The sequence below is a fragment of the Sapajus apella genome, unplaced genomic scaffold (genome assembly GCF_009761245.1).
Source record: "Sapajus apella isolate SASKATOON/1434 unplaced genomic scaffold, GSC_monkey_1.0 scaffold128, whole genome shotgun sequence".
Lineage (NCBI taxonomy): Eukaryota > Metazoa > Chordata > Mammalia > Primates > Cebidae > Sapajus > Sapajus apella.
In genome coordinates, this window is record NW_022437068.1 from 567,325 (window position 1) to 586,428 (window position 19,104).

The 19,104-nt window shown below is 41.2% G+C and overlaps 1 protein-coding gene across 8 annotated transcripts in view; it reads left to right on the forward strand.

The window, feature by feature from the left end:
* ATG7 (autophagy related 7) overlaps positions 1–19,104 on the forward strand; it is a 261,895-nt gene that overhangs the window by 69,624 nt on the left and 173,167 nt on the right. For all 8 annotated transcript variants that reach the window (XR_004264016.1, XM_032262224.1, XM_032262226.1 and 5 more), the window contains 5 exons: positions 2,703–2,861; positions 12,156–12,350; positions 14,861–15,064; positions 16,756–16,871; positions 18,909–18,984. Coding sequence is in view for 7 of the 8 variants with exons in the window: in XM_032262224.1 (XP_032118115.1) it covers positions 2,703–2,861; positions 12,156–12,350; positions 14,861–15,064; positions 16,756–16,871; positions 18,909–18,984 (750 nt within the window). In the remaining variant the exon portion in view is untranslated. The remainder of the gene's footprint in view (positions 1–2,702; positions 2,862–12,155; positions 12,351–14,860; positions 15,065–16,755; positions 16,872–18,908; positions 18,985–19,104) is intronic.

Consider the following 19,104-nt stretch of genomic DNA (forward strand, 5'->3'; position numbering starts at 1 on the left):
ATCACGCCACTGCACTCCAGCCTGGCCTACAGAAAGAGAGTCCATCTCAAAAAAAAAAAAAAAAAAACCAACAAAAATTAATTAATTGATTGACATAAAATATGTATGGTACTCTCTTATTTTTAAATTTTCTTTTTAAAAATCTTTCCATATTCCTAATGTTGTATATTTGTGGTTTTTCTTTTTTTCTCATAGCCTTGCTAGAGAGGCTTGTCTATTTTACCACTCTTTTTGGAGCACTAAATACTATATTTATTAGTTCTATAATTTTTGTTTTCTGTCTCATTTTGCTTTCAGATTCATAAATATCTACTTTTATCTTTATTTTTCCCTCCTTTTGTGAAATTTATTTTACTGTATTTTTCTAGGTTCTAGAATTATTAGATGCTTAGATTTTCCTATCACTTTTCATAATTGCAAAGTCAATATAAAGCCATTATAGAAAATTTGTAAAGTATAAAAGTCATGGCCGGGCGCGGTGGCTCAAGCCTGTAATCCCAACACTTTGGGAGGCCGAGGCGGGTGGATCACGAGGTCAAGAGATCGAGACCATCCTGGTCAACACGGTGAAACCCCGTCTCTACTAAAACTACAAAAAATTAGCTGGGCATGGTGGCGCGTGCCTGTAGTCCCAGCTACTCAGGAGGCTGAGGCAGGAGAATTGCCTGAACCCAGGAGGCGGAGGTTGCGGTGAGCCGAGATCGCGCCATTGCACTCCAGCCTGGGTAACAAGAGCGAAACTCCGTCTCAAAAAATAAAAAAAAAATAAAAAAAATAAAAGTCATAAAGCAGACTTGTCACTTTCCAATGTTTAATATGTATTTTAACATTTTATTAGATGTATAATAATGTCCTTTGCTGTTACCAATTAGCATGTCATTAAAAATGATGTCTATCTACAAAGCTTTCTTTTTATTTTTGCGCTTTTGTTGCCTAGGCTGGACTGGACCTTGTGATCTTCCCACCTCGGCCTCCCGAGTAGTTGGGACTGCACAAGTTCACTGCCATGCCTGCTAAAGCTTTATGACTATAGAATGTGCCTTCTTATATGATGAAACATAACTTACTGTATCCTTCTCTTTAGATTTAACGTTGTTTCCAGTTTTTTGCAATTGTAAATTGTGCTGCAAAGCATCTTTGTGACTGCATCTTGGTCAGTGTGTCAGATTATTTCTTAGGATAAATTGCTGGAAATAGGTCATAGGATAATGGGTATTCTTAAGATTCAAGAAACATATTGCCAAATTGATTTCCAGAAAGATTAGACCACTTTAACATTCTCAGTCAGTAAGATGGTTTTCTCCCTACCACATCTTCACCAGCATTGAGTATTGTAATTTTCTTTAATCTTTGCAGATTAGCCATTTAAACTGTGTAGCATTCCAGGAAACCAAAAGTTAAGTGTGCAAATACACCTGCATGTGACTAACCTATGGCATGTTTGTAATGTATCTGGCTTCCTTCCTACTACCCAGCACGTTCCCAATTTGCCTTCCTTGCTATCCATTCATCAGTTGCTTTAAGGAATACAAAAATACTTCAGAAATAAACATCCTCAAAGCAAGCACAAGTGGCTTTATTCTCCCTCCATGGTAGGTTGCTTAGATGATGAAAATAACTTACAAAACTGGGTGGTAGACCAAAGGTTAACAATGGGCTTCAAAACAGCCAGTCTAATCTATGCTTATAAATGGCAGATTCTGTCCTGTTCTCAACCCTGAAAACGAATCGTGGGTCCTTGTTGGCTGAACCTCTGAAACCTTCAGTCTAACTGAGTCTCTCAGTTTCTAACGGAAAGATACTGAAATAAGAGCCAAATCTTAGCCTTGTAGCCAGTCATGGCAGGACATCTCTTAGGTCACTAATGCTTATTTATGATATACTACAATATACCCACCGTACCCTACCCCAAGAAGTAGGCAACTTCATTTAGTTGCAACTTTGGAGAGCTCATTCATTCCCACCATTAACCAGTTGTACGCCTTAGGCAAATCATTTAACTCTCCCGGGCATCAGTTTCCACATCTGTAAAACAAAGTAATTGGATTAAGGATTTTAGAGATCCCAACCACCTTTAAAATTGTATGGTTCTATAAAACTGTTATAGGAGACATCACTGAAGCCTATAAACCATGAAAACGATTTCTAAGAATATAGACTTGTTCGCTAAATTCCAGATTATTAATAAGGCTCTGCCTCTTGAATAAATGGTACAAAATGTTCTAAAATATCATACAGTAGGAAACAACTTGTGAGTCATTTTTTCTTAGGAGTTCATTCAGGCTTTAAATGAGTTTCAAGAATAGTTGTTATTTACACTTAATTATTCTTTAAGGGAAATCAAAGACATTTAGGGGCTATTGCTAATCTTTTTAAAACAACAACATAGACAATTCTTTTGGGATTCACCTCCAAATCTTTGGTGACACTGTCAAAAATAATGAATTATTAGTGCCACTTTAACATTTTTTAATCTCGTTACTGCAGGAAACCAGGCACTGAGTATATAATTATGTTGTTTTTATAAGGAAAGTCAACATTCTGTTTATCATAAACTGAATTTGCACAATTCAGTTTCTGAAGTTTCTTCTGTTTTGAGGTTCCCAAGCTCCTCCAAAGCAAGACTCCTTTTGAGATTTCAAGAGACATCACCCTGTGAAATGTTCATCAGAAACACACCATGATCTCCTGTTTCCACACAGGGTTGGGGCGTGAGACACATCACATTTGTGGACAATGCCAAGATCTCCTACTCCAATCCTGTGAGGCAGCCTCTCTATGAGTTTGAAGATTGCCTAGGGGGTGGTAAGCCCAAGGCTCTGGCTGCAGCGGACCGGCTCCAGAAAATATTCCCTGGAGTGGTATGTTGATTCTTTTGCAGAGGTTTTCTGTTATATCTATAAATGTTTAAGTCTTGAGAAATGAGGCCCTATGGCATTGAAGAAAGAGAGTCAGACATCTGTCACTTTCCGCTAGGCACTTGCCATGTGGCTAAGCCTCTGTTTCCTCATCTCAGAGAAGGATAAAAAAACATAACCAGGCGAGGCATGGTGGGTCATTCCTGCAGTCCCAGCACTTTGGAAGGGTAAGGCAGGAGGCTTACTTGAGCCCAGGAGTTCAAGACCAGCCTGGGCAACATAGTGAGACCCCCATCTCTTTAAAATAAAATCAGCCAGGTATGGTGGTGGTTTGTACCTGTAGTCCCATCTACGCTGATGGCTGAAACAAAAGGATTGCTTCAGCCTAGGAGGTCAAAGCTGCAGTGAGCTGTGATCATGCCATTGCACCCAAGCCTGGGCAACAACGCAAAACCCTGTCTAAAAAATAAAAATAATAAAACCAGACTTGGTGGCTCACATCTGTAATCCCAGCACTTTGAGAGGCCAAGGTGGGCGGATCACGAGGTCAGGAGTTCAAGACCAGCCTGGCCAATATGGTGAAACCCTGTCTCTACTTTAAAAATACAAAAATTAGCTGGTGTGGTAGTACACACCTGTAGTTCCAGCTACTTGGGAGGCTGAGGCAGGAGAATCACTTGAACCCAGGAGGCAGAGGTTGCAGTGAGCCAAGACTGCATCACTGCTCTCCAGCCTGGTCAACAGAGTGAGAATTTGTCTCAAAAATAATAATAATAATAATTAATAATCTCTCTCACATATTCTTGTGAAAACGAAATGAGGAATGTATGAAGAAATGTTTTGTAGGTTACAAAACATTATGAGTTTAAGTTGAACTTAGGAGCATATATATTTTTATATCCTGCCTGGTTTCAAAGAGATTTACAGTGGCTCAGATCTAAGATATTGTTTTTCCTCCATCACCAGAATACTTGGTAGTTACTTAGTACAGGTTTATGAAATTAAATGGAATGCAAGTCTTCATGCGGAAGAAAGATTGGGCTGAAAGTTTAGCTTTTTGCTTTAGCTGCCTCTGGTTTTTGAGTTATGTCATTAGAAATACCAGATAACAAGAGAAAAGTCATGCAACTTCTTCGATTTAAAATCTTGACATTTTCTTTTTTTAAGGCCAACCAGCAAATGATATTCTGCCTCTTGAATACTTAATCAGTTTATCTGACAGGAGTTAAATTAGGTGTCTGCAAAGCATCTGCTTATACTTAAAGTGCCAGAAGAGGTTCTCAGTCCTAACCAAAAAATAAAAATGCCCATTTTCTCAAGCCTTCTCCCTTTAGTCACTTTGTATTAGATTTATCCGTTTTAAAAATCTTTGCTTTGGAAGCACTGCTAATGTTTTGTTCATTTCACCAGAGTCCCTGAGGAACACCATTTATTGGGTTTAACAGTATTGATTGACCACCCACTATGTAGCCAGCTATGTGCTAGATACTGAAAGAAATAAGCTGGCCAAGTGTAGTGGCTCTTACCTGTAATCCCAGCACTTTGGGAGGCTGAGGTGGGTGGATCACCTGAGGTCTGGAATTCAAGACCAGCCTGGCCAACATGGTGAAACCCCATCTCTACTAAAAATACAAAAAGTTAGCTGGGTGTCATGGCAGGCGCCTGTAATCCCAGCTACTCAGGAGGCTGAGGTAGGAGAATCGCTTGTACCAGGGGGGCGGAGGTTGCAGTGAGCCGAGATCACACCATTGCACTCCAGCCTGGGCAACAAAAGCGAAACTCCATCTCAAAAATAAAGAAAAGAAGAATAAGTTGGAACCCTGTCATTGAGTAGGCATGCATATTAGTTAGGTTTCTGCTGTGACAATATTTCATATCACGTAATCCCAAAATCTCAGTGGCTTACAATTGCAAACATTTATTTCACATTCGTGGCTGTGCAGGTTGGCTGTGGCTCAGCTGTGTCACGAGGCTGAACTTATTGAATAAGCCACATAGCTTTGAGTCAGGTTCCAGACCATTGTATGTGTTACTTTCAAAATCTAGGCTAGAGGAGGAACAGTCATTTGGGTCCTACTCTTCCTATGGTAGAAAGGATAAGCTTAAAAAGGTTGGTGATTATTATGCCTTAAAGTCTCAGCTCAACAACAGTACAGTGTGATGTCTTCCATTTTTATTACCAAAGCAAGTCACAGGACCAAGGCCAAAGTCAATGACATTAGTCGATGTATTTCTCCTAGTAGGAGATCTTGCAAAGGTCATGTTGCAAAGACTGAGGATATATAACATTACTAGAGGGAGGAGGTGCCTAGTTGGGAAGAATAATCCACTCTAGGCTGTGCACAGTGGCTCAAGCTTATAATCCCAGTGCTTTGGGAGGCTGAAGTGGGAGGAAATTGCTTAAAGCCAGAAGTTGGAAACCAGCCTGGGCAACCTAGTGAGACCCTAGCTCTAAAAAAAAAAAAAAAATCCAACCTATCATTGGAAGTATTATAAACTCCCTTCAGGACCCTCCCTTCAGACAGACCTGGCTTTGAACCTGAGCTCTGTCACTTATTATATACCTGAAATTTTTGTTTACCCAAATCCTAGTCATTGTCAGTAACCCAATACAATTTTCCCTTCCCCCTGTTTATTTGTTTAGTTATTCTATTGCTTACTTGTTTGTCAGGTAATGTATTTAAGACCTATTATATTCTAGGGACAAGGGAACCAGACCGGCATAGTTTCCTCTGCCTTATGTGGAGCTTAAAGTCTAGTGCAGGCTGGTCATTAACAAATAATTTCACAAACACTTACCATTGTAATACATTCAGGAAGCAGGCGCTCAGTTGCCATGAGAATATATAACAGGTAGGCCTGACCTAGATGAGGGGTGGGCTGGGAAGACTTTTGAGGAAACAAACCCCTGAAGGTTGAGTGGGAGTTAGCTAGATTGAGTGTAATGAAGCTGTCTGTTCAAATGCCTGGGTAGGATGAGCATGGTACTTTTGTGGAACTGAAAGAAAACCAGGGTGGCTGAAACATAGAGGTCAAGGAAGATGAGGAGGAATAGGAGGCTGAGTCATGCTGGGCCTGAGACAGCAAGTCCAACTGTTCGTGGAAACAGCCCTCCATCTTCAAGCCTTTTCCTTCACACTTACATCATGTTACTCTGTTTTCCCTGTTGGACTATTAAGTCCCCCAGGCCAGGGTCCAAGTCTTTTATACTTTTATCCTTCATGCCTTATAAATAATAGTAGATAATATACACAACTCATCAAAATACTAGTGTAATTCATCACATTCATGAAAAATACTTGTGAAACTATTTAACTTACTGGTTAGCCAACCTTAAGGGGTTTTCCTTATATGTTTGATTTAGTGTAGTTTTTTCATTCAATGGATACTTACCACCTTTCTTTTCTTTTTTTGAGACAGTCTTGCTCTGTCACCCAGGCTGGAGTACAGTGGCACGATCTTGGCTCACTGCAACCTCTGACTCCCTGGTTCAAGAGATTCTCCTGCCTCAGCCTCCCAAGTAGCTAGAATTACAGGCACATGCTACCATGTCCAGCTAATTTTTGTATTTTTAGTAGAGATGGCGTTTCACCATGTTGAACAGGATGATCTTGATCTCCTGACCTCAGGGGATCCACATGCCTCAGCCTCCCAAAGTGCTGGGATTACAGGCATGAGCCACCAGGCCCGGCCTCATCACCTTTCTTATACCAGTCCATGGAGACAAGGCTAGACCTTAGTGAACAAGACATGGTTCTGCGTCATCGAGCTTATATTTTGTTGAATTGAAATGCTGAATGCTAAAAAGGATAAGTAGACATTGCCTAGGAAATACAGAAGAGCAGGTGTGGGGGTCCAAGGAAAGCCTTCTTAGAGGTGACATTTGGTGCAAGCTCTGAAGGAATTTATCAGGGGAAGGAGTCTTGGGGAGGAAGGCAAGGAGCAGAGAGTAATGGGAGAGGCCAGGGGCCAGGAGGAGCATTCCAGGGTAGAAAAGTGGCCTTTTGGTGTGTTAAATGCAGACTTCCCAGATAGCTGGTTACCTGAAAAAAAGAAAGATTGGTTTTATTAATGCAAGATTATCTCATTTGGGCCATCCCTAACTTGTTAAGTTATTGCAAGATTCTAATCTCAGTGCTTGAAGTTTAGTGACGTTTGACTTGGAAAAGAAAAAAAAATGGGTGATAGACCCTTTACAAATGTTTAAATTTTGAAATAGTAATCCATAGGAAGTGATTTGGTTTGGATGTTTGTCCTTTCCAGATCTCATGTTGAAATGTGATCCTCACTGTTCGAGGTGGGGCCTGGTGGAAGCTGTCTGGGTCATGGAGGTAGATCTCTCATGAATGGCCTGGTGCCCCCCCCACATTAATGAGTGAGTTCTTGATCTCCTAGTTCCCCCGAGCATAAGCTAGTTGTTTGAAAGAGCCTGGAATCTCTCTTGCTCCCTCTCTTGCCATGTGATGCACCTGCTCCACTTTCACGTTTCACCATGTGTGGAAGCTTCCCTCATCAGAAGCAGATGCTAGCACTATACTTCTCGTACAACCTGCAGAACCATGAGCCAAATAAACCTTTGTTCATTATAAATTACCCAGCCTCAAGTATTCCTTTGTAGCAATGTGAAATGGACTAACACAGGAAGTACAAAGAAGTGTACCAGGAGGTCATGCTTCTCCTGGGTGACAGACCTCAAGGACAGGGTGGTTTCACTGGATAGCTGGTCTGAAATACCTTAAACACTCCCTCAGAACTAGAGAGGTCGACTTTTGATTTTTGATCTAAAATATATTTAACCCATACTAACCGTATTCTGGCCCCAGACCTTCAAGTATCTTCAATGTCAGCTCATAAGAAACCCTTGCATTTTATCTACATGGTATTCGTTGAGTAATTCCTTCTCTTCTTCTCCAGAATATAGGTGTCACATTGACCTTTTCTAGATGCCTTTAAAAAAAACTATAGCTGGGCGCGGTGGCTCAAGCCTGTAATCCCAGCACTTTGGGAGGCCGAGGCGGGTGGATCACGAGGTCAAGAGATCAAGACCATCCTGGTCAACATGGTGAAACCCCGTCTCTACTAAAAATACAAAAAATTAGCTGGGCATGGTGGTGCGTGCCTGTAATCCCAGCTACTCAGGAGGCTGAGGCAGGAGAATTGCCTGAACCCAGGAGGCGGAGGTTGCGGTGAGCTGAGATCTTGCCATTGCACTCCAGCCTGGGTAATGTGAGTGAAACTCCGTCTAGAAAAAAAAAAGAAGGTAGGACAAAAAATATATATATATATATATATATATATGTATAAAATAAATCAAAATAAGAAGAAAAAAAAAAGGCTATGATAAACCAAAATAAGAAAAGAAAAGAAAAAAAAAAGCTATGATAAGGCCGGGCGTGGTGGCTCATATCTAATTCCAGCACTTTGGGAGAGCTAGGTGGGCGGATCACCTGAGGTCAGGAGTTCAAGACCAGCCTGACCAACATAAAGAAACCCCGTCTCTACTAAAAATACAAAATAAACCAGACGTGGAAGCACATGCCTGTAATCCCAGCTACTCAGGAGGCTGAGGCAGGAGAATCACTTGAACCCAGGAGGCAGAGGTTGCGGTGAGTGGAGATCACACCATTGCACTCCAGCCTGGGCAGCAAGAGCAAAACTCCATCTCAAAAAAAAGCTATTATAAAATTATATGAAAATAACTGCTCTGCTACAAAGACCACGCCTCATCCTGGGGAAGAATTAATTAATTGAATACAAAAACAACTGATCTTTTATAAATCAAACAGCTATTTGAGGCAATAAGATGTTGGATTATGGAGCCACACTTGAGGTTTTAAAACCCAAATCTGGACATCTGCTTCAATCCTGATGAGTAACAGATACTGGACTAGCTCTGCCACCATCAACAGTTACACACCTGGACAAAATACATAAAATGAGACTTTCAGACAGTGAACAGTAGGTTGTGAAAGACATGGTCCCAGACAGAGTGTAAGATAGATTTTTCCCAGCTTATTACATGAAGGCACTTTCTGGCCCATGCCATAGCCCGTGGGAGCCCAGGGATATACTCTTGGTCTTGGTGAGCTAAAGAAACAACCAGAGTTCAGAGCAGTTGAGGTGGCTGGAATTTGTAGGACATGGCACCAGAAATGAGGGAGCAGTGCGCAGGAGTGCCTCAGTAGCACCTTGAGTCTTCGACTGAATAGTGAGCTGTGTGTACTCACAGCCGACTCTGTCAGACCAGGCAAAAAACACCATCAGAGATCTATGAGTAGAATGGAGATTCCAGAGCTCACGTGAGGTGGGAGACACTGGAGTCCTAACTATACAGAGTGGAGAGACCATTGAATACTCTGAGCCCTTAAGTGACACCCAGAATGGCCCCTATAAAGTTTCCAGGAGAAAGCATCTTAGTGGTCTTGTGATATATAAAGATTTCTAGTAAATATCATAAATAAAAATGGTAACTTTGTTGACTTTTTAAAAATTTAAAACTTCAGCTTCTCAAAAGATGCCTTTCAAAGAATGAAAAAGTTAGCCAAACTGAGAAGACAGGTACAGTCTTCTTTTATCCAGAATACATAAGATAACTCCTACCACTCAAGAAGACAGACAAACCAACTTTTCTTTTAAGGGGCAAAATGCTTGAACAGGTACTTAATTAATAGTGAAGATCTATGAATGGCTAGCGAGCATGTGAAAATGCTCAACATCAATAGTCATCAGGGAAATACAAATTAAAACCAGAGAGATATATCACTATACACCCACTAAAATGGCTAAGATTAAGAAGACTGACAGTGCTAAATGTGGTCAGGTTGTGGAGCAACCAAAAATCTTATACTTCGCTGGTAAAACAACTACTTTGGAAATCTCATGAAATTTAACATCTGCCTACCTTGTGACCCAGAAATTGCACTTTTAGATCTTTACCTAAGAGAAACGAAAATATACATACATGAAAATACTTATACAAAAGTGTCCATAGCAACTTTATTCAAAATAGCCCAAATCTAGAAATAACCCAAATCACCATCAATATAATTGATAAACAAGTTGTAGTATAATTATACTATAAAATAAATGTGTTATTGATACTTAACAATATGAATGAACTTCAAAAGCATTATGCTGAGCAAAAGAAGCCAAACGCAGACAAGTATATACCCTAGCATGTCATTTATGTGAGGGTTTAGAATAGTCTAATCTATGGCTAATGAAGTCAGAACAGTTGTTACTGGGGGCAAGTGGGGACTGACTGAGGGGGAGCACAAGAGCATGTTCTGGGGTCATGGAAATGTTCTATATCTTGGTAGCTGTATGCAGTTGTTAATCTACCATTTGTCAGAATATATTGAACTGTGCATGTGAGATCTGTGTATTTCACTTTACGTAAATTATGCCTCAACCTGATTACCCCTTTGAATCACCAAGGGAGTTATAGAAAATATTGATGCCTGGGCTCATTCCCAGAGATTTCCATTTAAATGTTCTGGGGAAAAGGCCGGACATTATACTTTCTAGGTGGTTCTGATATACAGCCAGGTAGAAAACCACTGTGTTGAAAGTTGCTGAATACCAGCCTCTGGGGTGTGGACATAACTGATGGGCTCTTTTGTCAGCTTACCGGCTGAAATTTTAGCAAGTAGCAATTCATTTAGGTTAGCAGAGTTGCTTTATTATTCAAAACTCCAGCATTGGTATTGCATAATTATGCTTCCATCTTGGTGTCATGAAAATAAATACATAATAGTTCTTTGGATTAAGCTACCACCATTTAACATGCTTTGTCAATTGTATGCCAGTAAGGTATTGCAGGTATTGTTGTTGTTGCTTTTATTATTGCTTATTACAGTATTTGGTACATGGTAGGTGCATAATACTTAGTATATTAATTAATGAGATCCGGATAGTTGTGGTAGTCTCATTGTTAAAATGGACGTGTTTGTGTGCCTTTCTTTTTCCTGAAATCCTTGCTGCCTGATATCCTTTCCTGCTTTGCTTGCCACTCTTTTTTCATTCCTTTTGAAATTGTTTCTCCTCCTTTTGAATTCCAGATATTAGGTTTAAGTTGAAGATAATGAAAAAGTGTCCACAAACTACAAATTTGGTATTTCTTTGTAAAAAGATCTGCTTGTCCTGTCCCTTGAGCTATTTTTTCAGTAGGTGAGGGGTCTGTCAAATGAGTGAAAAAGCTGATGTTTTCAAATACTTCCCTATGACAAGTGGTATATAGGGGCTAAGGGTACAGTTTATGATTCTAGAACACATTCTTTTTTTGTGGAAAGTCAGTGTCCTTGGCTTCATTATTAGCACTCATATGTGACTCACTGTTAATGTGCCAAAATATTATGAGGTCATCAAGGGGCAGATGGCAGATTATAGAGCTGTTCTAAAGCCTGTGTAAAAAATCCTAATTCAGGGGAACTCAGGTTGCTGGACATCTGCGTTTGGACAGAGCAAAGCCTTACTCTGTTCCATACTCTGCCATCACCCACCATAACTCCTTCCCCCACAAAAATATCTACATACTCCTAAGTAGATTTTCTGGCTCTAAGTTACCAAGTAGAGTCTTTTGTATTTGGGTTTTTTAAATGCATATACCCTTGAAGAATTAAGGCAAGATCATCAGTCATTCTAATCCTGAGCAATTTGAAGGCTGCGGCAGGAGGATTCCTTGGGCCCAGGAGTTCAGACCAGCCTAGGCAACATAGTGTGACCTTACTTCTACTAAAAATAAAAACATCAGCCAGGTGTGGTGACGTGTGCCTGTAGTCCTGGCTGCATGGGAAGCTGAGGTGGGAGGACCCCATGAGTCCAAGAGGTCAAGGCTACAGTGAGCTGTGATTGTGCCATTGCCATCTAGGTGACAGGGCAAACCTTGTCTTAAAAAAAAAAAAAAGATGTAATTGAGTAGCCCAAAGGTGCTGTGATAAAGTTTCTTAGCCTTGGATGGCTGGAAAGTGCCAAAGATACACAGTTTTCTCCAGTGTCTTCCTTACTTCAGGTAGAATGTGCCCTCTCCTCTTTGGAACTGAGATCCGTATGTCTCTGCTTGCTGCCCCGCGCTGCCCTGCCCTGCCCTGCCTCAGGGCCCAGGAGTGATAGGTCAAGGTGTTCTAGGATGCAGAGGTAAAGAAGAGAGAGGACATGGGAAGGGTGCAGCATAATAATGCACCGGGAGATCTCATGTAAGCGACCACAAGTATGTGCAGGCAGCTGTGGAAAGTGTGGGCTCTGAGATACTGCCTATACCATTGCTCCAGAGATAACTACATCGTCGTGTTTCCACAGAATGCCAGGGGATTCAACATGAGCATCCCCATGCCCGGGCATCCAGTGAACTTCTCCAGTGTCACTCTGGAGCAGGCCCGCAAGGATGTGGAGCAACTGGAGCAGCTCATCGAAAACCATGATGTCATTTTTCTGTTGATGGACACCAGGGAGAGCCGGTGGCTTCCTGCTGTCATTGCTGCAAGCAAGAGAAAGGTAGGTACTGTCTCCAATTACGATTTAATACACCACCACCCCAGAGGAAGGAGTGTCCCTAACCTTCCCTTCCCCAGGGCAGAGATGTGGCTTGTGACCTGGTAGCACAGTGCCAAAGGGCTTTTGCTTCAGACTGTCTTTGCCTCGCACACCATCACCCAATGTAATAGGTATCGTTTACTGCTTAATTTTCATAATAATCTTCTGAGATACTCTACTCTGAAAGGTATACTGTATTTACATTAACATGTAAGCTCCAAGAGGTCAGAGACCTTGTCTTATTCACTACTAGTTGGTCAATGACAACTAAAAGGGCCAACAATATTCAATAGTGAACTAAATCATGGTGCATACCTATGATGGAATAGTATGCAGCCATTCACTGTTATGTTTTCAAAGGATTTTAATAAGATGGAAAATGCCACATATTAAAGAAGATACAATATTATATATATTTTATACTAATTATGTTTATATATAAACATATATGTCTTCCTATCTGTCTACTTATCTGTCTACTGAGAGAGGAGAGAGAAAGAGGGCAAGAAGAAGAGAGAAAGAGAGAGAATGGGAGGGAAAGGGAGAAAATAGTAGGAAGAAATACCCCAAACTATTAATAGTAATTTTTTGAGCTGTGGGTTGTGAGTGATTTTTGTTTTCTTTTGTAGTGTGGTTATTCTTTATTTTTCAAACTTCTATATAATCAGAAATTTGGGATAATAAGTTAAATTAGAACTATGAAAAGCTGTTATAGTATAATAAAAAAATAGTTTCTAAGAAATTCACGTGTTGGGCTGGACATGGTGGCTCACGTCTGTAATCCAAGCACTTTGGGAGGATTGCTTGACCCAGGAGTTTGAGACTAGCCTGGGCAACATGGTGAGACTGTCTCCACAAAAAAGACAAAAAATTAGCTAGGTGTGTTAGTACACACCTGTGCTCCCAGCTACTCGGGAGGCTGAGGCAGGAAGATCACTTGAGCCTGGGAGGTTGAGGCTGCAGTGAACTGAGATCATGCCGTTGCATTCCAGTCTGTGCAACAGAGGGAGATCCTGTCTCAAAAAAAAAAAAAAAAAAACTATGCGGAGCCAGGCATTTTGGCATGTGCCTGTAAGTCCAGCTACTGGGATACCAAAAAAAATTTGGGCCAGGTGCAGTGGGTCACGCCTGTAATCCCAGCACTTTGGGAGGCTGAGGTGGGTAGATCACGAGGTCAAGAGATCGAGACCATTGTGGCCAACATGGTGAAACCCTGTCTCTACTAAGAATACAAAAATTAGCTGGGTGTGGTGGCACACACCCAGATACTCAGGAGGCTGAGGCAGGAGAATCACTTGAACCGAGGAGGCAGAGGTTGCAGTGAGCCGAGATTGTGCCACTGCTCTCCAGCCTGGGCAGCAGAGCGAGACTCTGTCTCAAAAAAAAAAAAAAATTCTATGTGAAGGGTGGATTATATGGTATGTGAATTATATCTCAGTAAAGCTGTTATAAAAACAGATCTAAGCCAGGCACAGTGGCTCATACCTGTAATCCCAGCACTTTGGGAGGCCAAGGCTGGGTGATCACTTGAGGTCAGGAATTCAAGAGCTGGCCAACATCGCAAAACCCCATCTCCACTAAAAGTATAAAAATTAGCCAGGGGTAGTAGTGGGGGCTTGTCATCCCAGCTACTTGGGAGGCTGAAGCAGGAGACTCACCTGAACCTGGGAGGCAGAGGTTGCAGTGAGCCGAGACTGTGCCATTGCACTTCAGCCTGGGCAACAAGAGCGAAACTCCGTCTCAAAAAAAAAAAAAAAAAAAAAAATCTATGTGGACATGACAGTATAGCATAATGGTGGAAAGAATGGGTTTGAGAACTATGTAGACTTGGTTTTATATACCTACCTCTTGCCAGGTAAGTGATCTTGGGCAAGTTATAGAACCAACTTCTCTGACTTTCAGTATCCTCGTCTGTAAATGAGAAATGTTTGTTATGAGTTTTTTGTTGTTGTTGTTGACAGAATCTTGCTCTGTTGCCCAGGCTGGAGTGCAGTGGCATAATCTCGGCCCACTGCAACCTCCACCTCCCGGGTTCAAGCGTTTCTCGTGCCTCTGCCTCCTGAGTAGCTGGGACTGCTGGCACATGTCACCATGCTCAGCTAATTTTTTGTATTTTTAGAAGAGACAGTGTTTCATCATGTTGCCAGGCTGGTCTTGAACTCCTGAGCTCAGACAGTCCGCCCGCCTCAGCCTCCCAAGGTGCTGGGATTAATTACAGGTATGAGCCACCATGCCTGGTCTGTTACGAGTTTCAAATGAAATTAAATGAGATAATTTATGTTCATCACTTTTCAAGTATTTTTACTTAATAAGCCCTCAGTAGTGGGTAGCTTTTATCATCATTAGCTTTTAGAATCTAATTACACTGACATGCAAAAAATAAATTTTAAAAAGTTGAGCAAATAGATTAGCCACAGTTTGTGGCTGTATGTGTTTTTTAACTCTGCTCCTTTATTCCTTGAAACCTGCAGCTGGTCATCAATGCTGCTTTGGGATTTGACACATTTGTTGTCATGAGACATGGCCTGAAGAAACCAAAGCAGCAAGGAGCTGGGGACTTGTATCCAAACCACCCTGTGGCATCTGCTGACCTCCTGGGCTCATCACTTTTTGCGAACATCCCTGGTTACAAGCTTGGCTGTTACTTCTGTAATGATGTGGTGGCCCCAGGAGATGTAAGTGGATTTCTCTATAGTTCCAAATATTCCTATGACCAACTTGTGCACTGAGGCAGACAGACACAACCCTTTCACTTATGACTATTTAAAAATTATTTTTTAACAAAGAGAAGAATTCTCCAGTTTGGGGAGGATGGCATTCTCTTACTATGAACCTTGACTGGCGTCATCAACTGTACAGCTGTTCCTTGTTCACCAATAAAAATACAGCTACAAACCATATTTTTGGAAAGCTTATTGAGGAAACCACAGCCAACTAGTCCCTGATAGCACTTAGTATTGTCTTCTGTGTTTCTCTTAGTCAAGACAGTATTACAAATGAGGAGTCTAAAGACCAGATTCCATCAATGGCTTGACACTGCCTCCTAGGTAATTCCAAAAAGTCTCTTAGGTTCCCTCTGCCTCTGCAAAATAGGAGTGGTGTGTAGGCTTGTCAGATTTAATACGTAAAAGTATAGGATTCCCAGCTAATTTTGAATATCAGTTGCTAATGAATAATTTTTTAGTATATGTCCCATGTAGTATTCAAGACCCATTTATACTAAAAATTTATTTATCTGAAATTCAAATTTAGCTGAGTGTCTTGTATTTTCCCTGGCAATGCTAATAAGGGAAGGAAGAATACTTTCCCTGTCAACTCACAGCGCAAAGTGGCTCAAGTGCATCAATGCTTTGAACAGCAAGACCACACCGTACAAATTAAGAGTCTATGGCTTTCAGGACTTCATACAAGTCAGTCTGTAGGGCTCTTCCTTTATCAGAACCGATAATAATTCCAGGGAAGCAATGCAGAGATGTTTTCTGTAAACTCCCCTCTATTTTTCCTTTGTTTTAAAACATCTTCCTTAATAACTCATATCTCCTTTGGATAACTGGCTTTTATGTCCTCCCAATATAAAGAAAAGATGACCATTCTCTTATATGAAGAAGGATGGCTTGATGATCTCTATCATAGTGTTATAATATACAGCTGGTCTTGTTATTTAGTTATTGCCAACAAATTTGATTAGTGGTCCCTTGCAGTAAAGTCCCATCTGCTTATAAGGTACAATTTTCATAGAGTCAAAAATATCCCTAACAACCTCTTAATTTACCCAGAGTTGGATGGTTAGAATCTGTTTGGTTGAACCAGCAAAGGCTTGTGTTTAGAGCCATGTTGTAGAAAAAAAATGCTTGTAGTAAACCCTAGAATCACACTGAGAGAGAGGTGATGCCCATGTTGTGAGAGACACATACGAACTGAGGGCTGCAGGGAGAGTAAATTATTGCTCCCATCTCACGGTCACTCTGAGGTGTTAGCTCAGTTAAAATGGCAGGGCAGAATCACTTGTCCTATTCAAATCATTGTTCCTTCTGTGTCTCTGTCACTTAACCACCAAGCACAGTAGAATTGAATTGAGTCACTTAAAGGGGCACATGATGCAGTTCCATTATATGAGGCAGCTAAGCTCCGATTTTTGGTTGATATCCCCCAATCTAATTTGTTTAAGCTGCTAATCCTTTTTAGCATATTACCTCATTTAGTTACCTAAATTGTATATTTTGTTTATCTTGATAATCCCAAGAAATGATATGACTTGAGGCTGGATGTTCTTTGCCAACAATGAGTATCTGGTTATATTTTAAAGCTTTATCACAGACGCATGGAGTAGAATGCTCAGCACACATCAATGATTGTTTCTTTGCAGTCAACCAGAGACCGGACCTTGGACCAGCAGTGCACTGTGAGTCGTCCAGGATTGGCCATGATTGCAGGAGCCCTGGCTGTGGAATTGATGGTATCTGTTTTGCAGCATCCAGAAGGGTGAGTTTGCTAGCAGGAGATGAATATTTAAACAAAGCTTTTGTAGGCAGTCATTCATCAGTGTCTACCTTGGCCTTTTCTCAGTCTGACTTTTCAGAGAATTCTACTTTATCTACTCTCAAAAAAACAAGATTAGAAAAAGTAGGTCGGGTTCTTTGGGCTGAGATAACTTGACATGTTTCCCTTGGGGCCACATTTCCATACCCTTCTGGACAAACTCGTTATGGTTTATTTTATTTTTCTAACTCTTATATAGTGCTTACTTTGTGCTAGGCACTGTTCTGAGCACTTTAGAAATATTGCCTCCTTTAATCTTTTTTTTTTTTTTTTTTTTTTTTGGAGACAGAGTTTCACTCTTTTTGCCCAGGCTGGAGTGCAATGGCATGATTTTGGCTCACAGCAACCTCCAGGTTCAAGTGATTTTCATTCCTCAGCCTCCCAGGTAGCTGGGATTACAGGCATGTACCACCATGCCTGGCTAATTTTTGTATTGTTAATAGAGACGGGGTTTCGCCATGTTGGTCAGGCTGGTCTTGAACCTCTGACCTCAGTAATCAGAGGTGATCCACCCGCCTTGGCCTCCCAGAGTGCTGGAATTGCAGGTGTGAGCCATCACACCTGGCCTCCCTTAATCTTCATAGCAAACCTATTAGGAAAGAACTATTATTATTAATCCCAGTTTTGATGGGGAAATCGAGGCATAGTCAGAATAGTTAAGTGGCCAAATTTACATAGTAAATGGAAAAGCCAGGGTTTAACTTAACCAGTGTGGCGCCAAACTATGTTTAACCGTTTTGTTATGCTGTTGGCAGTATAGGCAGCAGAAAATCAAATTTTTGGAAGACTTATTTTTCCAGTTCTCAGAAAGTCAATATGCAAATTAACATGAATATTCTATTTCTTGTGTGACTATGACTAAGAGTTTTCCTCAGCAGTTGAAAATTGTGGTCACATATATAACTAGTATAGGTTCTCTGAGGCAAACGAAAAGCAGGGTTTTTTTGCTTTCCTCTTTGTCATCTACCTTAGCTATCTTGGTCATTTAATTTATTGCTACCCACTGACAGGAAATATTTGGAGTAAAATCTTTGAGAGCTGATTTTATGCTTCCTTGACACTGACCCTCTGTCTGCTATGTTTGCCCTGGTCATAGTGTAAATGCCAGTCCCTGTGTCACAACTCTTTGGTGACACAAGTTTCACTCCGTTGTTCAGAGTAGTGCATTGGTTCTGCCCAATTCATTCTTCACTTTTATTTCCTCTTCCTCCATTGCATTAGCATTCATGTCAGCTCAAACAGTTAAGGTTAGAAGATTTTCCACTTCAAATTTGTGGTACAGAAACGTGCTGTGATGTTTGACAAGACTATCTCATAGTAAGTGAATTAATGTTTATCGGCCTGTCATATGCCAAACATTGCACTTGGCAATTGATGTAGTAGATTCCTTTTTTTTTTTTTGAGACAGAGTCTCACTCTGTCACCCAGGCTGGAGTGCAGTGTCAGAATCTCGTCTCACTGTAACCTCTGCCTCTGGGATTCAAGCAGTTCTCCCTCAGCCTCCGGCGTAGCCGGGGGTTACAGGCATGTGCCACCACGCCCGTCTAATTTTTGTATTTTAGTAGAGAGAGGGTTTCACTATGTTGGCCAGGCTGGTCTCAAACTCTTGACCTCATAATGTATCCTCCTCGGCCTCCTAGAGTGCTGGGATTACAGGCGTGAGTCACCACATCCGGCCGATTCCTCATTTATTAATCACAACTCCCTCATTCCTACTTTATAGATGGTGGACCTGAAGCACAGACAAGTTAAGCAACTTGCCTATGGTCACAAACTCAGGTCTTCTGACTCTAAACCATGCATTTTAAAGTTACTCTTCTTGCCTCTTGTCCCAGGGAAATTAGTTTTTTGCTAACTTCCACTGCCCAGCAAGGGGCATTTTAGTTATCCATATAAATCTTATGAGGACTTCTGCTACATCATCTTCCCATGTGTTAAACTTGGATTAAATAAGCAGCTCTGATTGTTTCCTGTCCTCAGGGGCTATGCCATTGCCAGCAGCAGTGACGATCGTATGAATGAGCCTCCGACCTCTCTTGGGCTTGTGCCTCACCAGGTTAGTGATTTGGAAATGAAATCACAATTCTTTTGATGCAGGGGGAAAGCATGTGGGGTCTCTTTGCCATTCCGTCTGTTCAGCCCACTTCATGTCCACGCCACTTACCCTGCAGCTGGG